Source organism: Mus caroli, chromosome 6 (assembly GCF_900094665.2).
Source record: "Mus caroli chromosome 6, CAROLI_EIJ_v1.1, whole genome shotgun sequence".
Taxonomy (NCBI): Eukaryota; Metazoa; Chordata; class Mammalia; order Rodentia; family Muridae; genus Mus; species Mus caroli.
The window spans coordinates 121,345,562-121,346,661 of NC_034575.1; the positions used below are offsets into that span (position 1 = coordinate 121,345,562).

Sequence of the window (1,100 nt, forward strand, 5' to 3'; positions counted from 1 at the left end):
CATTTTGTAACATAGGAGAGGCTGGCAGTCCTGCCTTATTGAGTACTTAACGGAATCCAGATTAGAAACAAAGACTCTACCCATCCATTCTCTGGGACTTGTGTTCTGCATTCCTTTGGCTCAGGAACCCTNACCCCCATCCCTTGCACCCTACCCATAAGCCAGCGTTCTCACCCTGGCTCAGGCTGAGGCTACCTGAGGTTCTTTCTGTAGGTGGACCCTGAGCCATACCTGGACATCTGTATTTATGACACTTGCTCCTGTGAGTCCATCGGGGACTGCGCCTGTTTCTGTGACACCATTGCTGCCTATGCCCACGTGTGTGCCCAGCATGGCCAGGTGGTAGCCTGGAGGACACCCACACTGTGNNGTGAGTTTCCAGGGCTGCATCATCAGATCACTCTCAGATGCACAGCTTTATAAGCACCTTGGAGGGTGGGGTCGGGGTGGGGCTGGAGGGTACTCTCCTGGGAGAGAGGGGCAGCTTCAGTGCACTGGCTGAGGCATGGCTTGAAGTCAAGCTATGAGACAGTTCATCCTAATGAAATGGTGGGAATGTGGACTCTGAAGGGAATGAAAACATTGATGACATATCTCCTTAAGAGTGGGTGGAGACACGGATTCTGAAAAGAGTAACAATGGTGATGAGGGTAAGGAGGTCACAGTAGGACTGTGAGTAGGGTGGTGGAGTCAAGATGGAGAGGTGGAGACTTCTGCAGAAATTCTGGAAGGAGGGGGGAGACTGGCTTCTTGCATTGCTGAGAGTCACATGGTCACCACCTTTTCTTTTGTCTCCACAGCCCAGAGCTGTGAAGAAAAGAATGTTCGGGAAAATGGCTATGAGTGTGAGTGGCGTTATAACAGCTGTGCGCCGGCTTGCCCAGTCACGTGTCAGCACCCTGAGCCTCTGGCTTGCCCTGTGCAGTGTGTGGAGGGTTGTCATGCACATTGCCCTCCAGGTGAGGCCTCTTTGACTGGAACAGGCTGGAGGGATGGAGGGATGGGTTCTTAGACAGGTGTGCTCCTTCTTCATCCTGTTCTCCACTGTCCAAGGGTGCCTCGCACCAACCTCCAGCTCCCCAAAAATGTCTGTTTGACAG

General features: G+C 52.8%; 1 protein-coding gene across 1 annotated transcript in view; it reads left to right on the plus strand.

The window, feature by feature from the left end:
• Vwf (von Willebrand factor) overlaps window positions 1–1,100 on the plus strand; it is a 137,928-nt gene that overhangs the window by 88,715 nt on the left and 48,113 nt on the right. Inside the window, exons 21-22 of the mRNA XM_029478271.1 lie at window positions 214–370; window positions 801–959. Coding sequence (XP_029334131.1) covers window positions 214–370; window positions 801–959 — 316 coding nt within the window. The remainder of the gene's footprint in view (window positions 1–213; window positions 371–800; window positions 960–1,100) is intronic.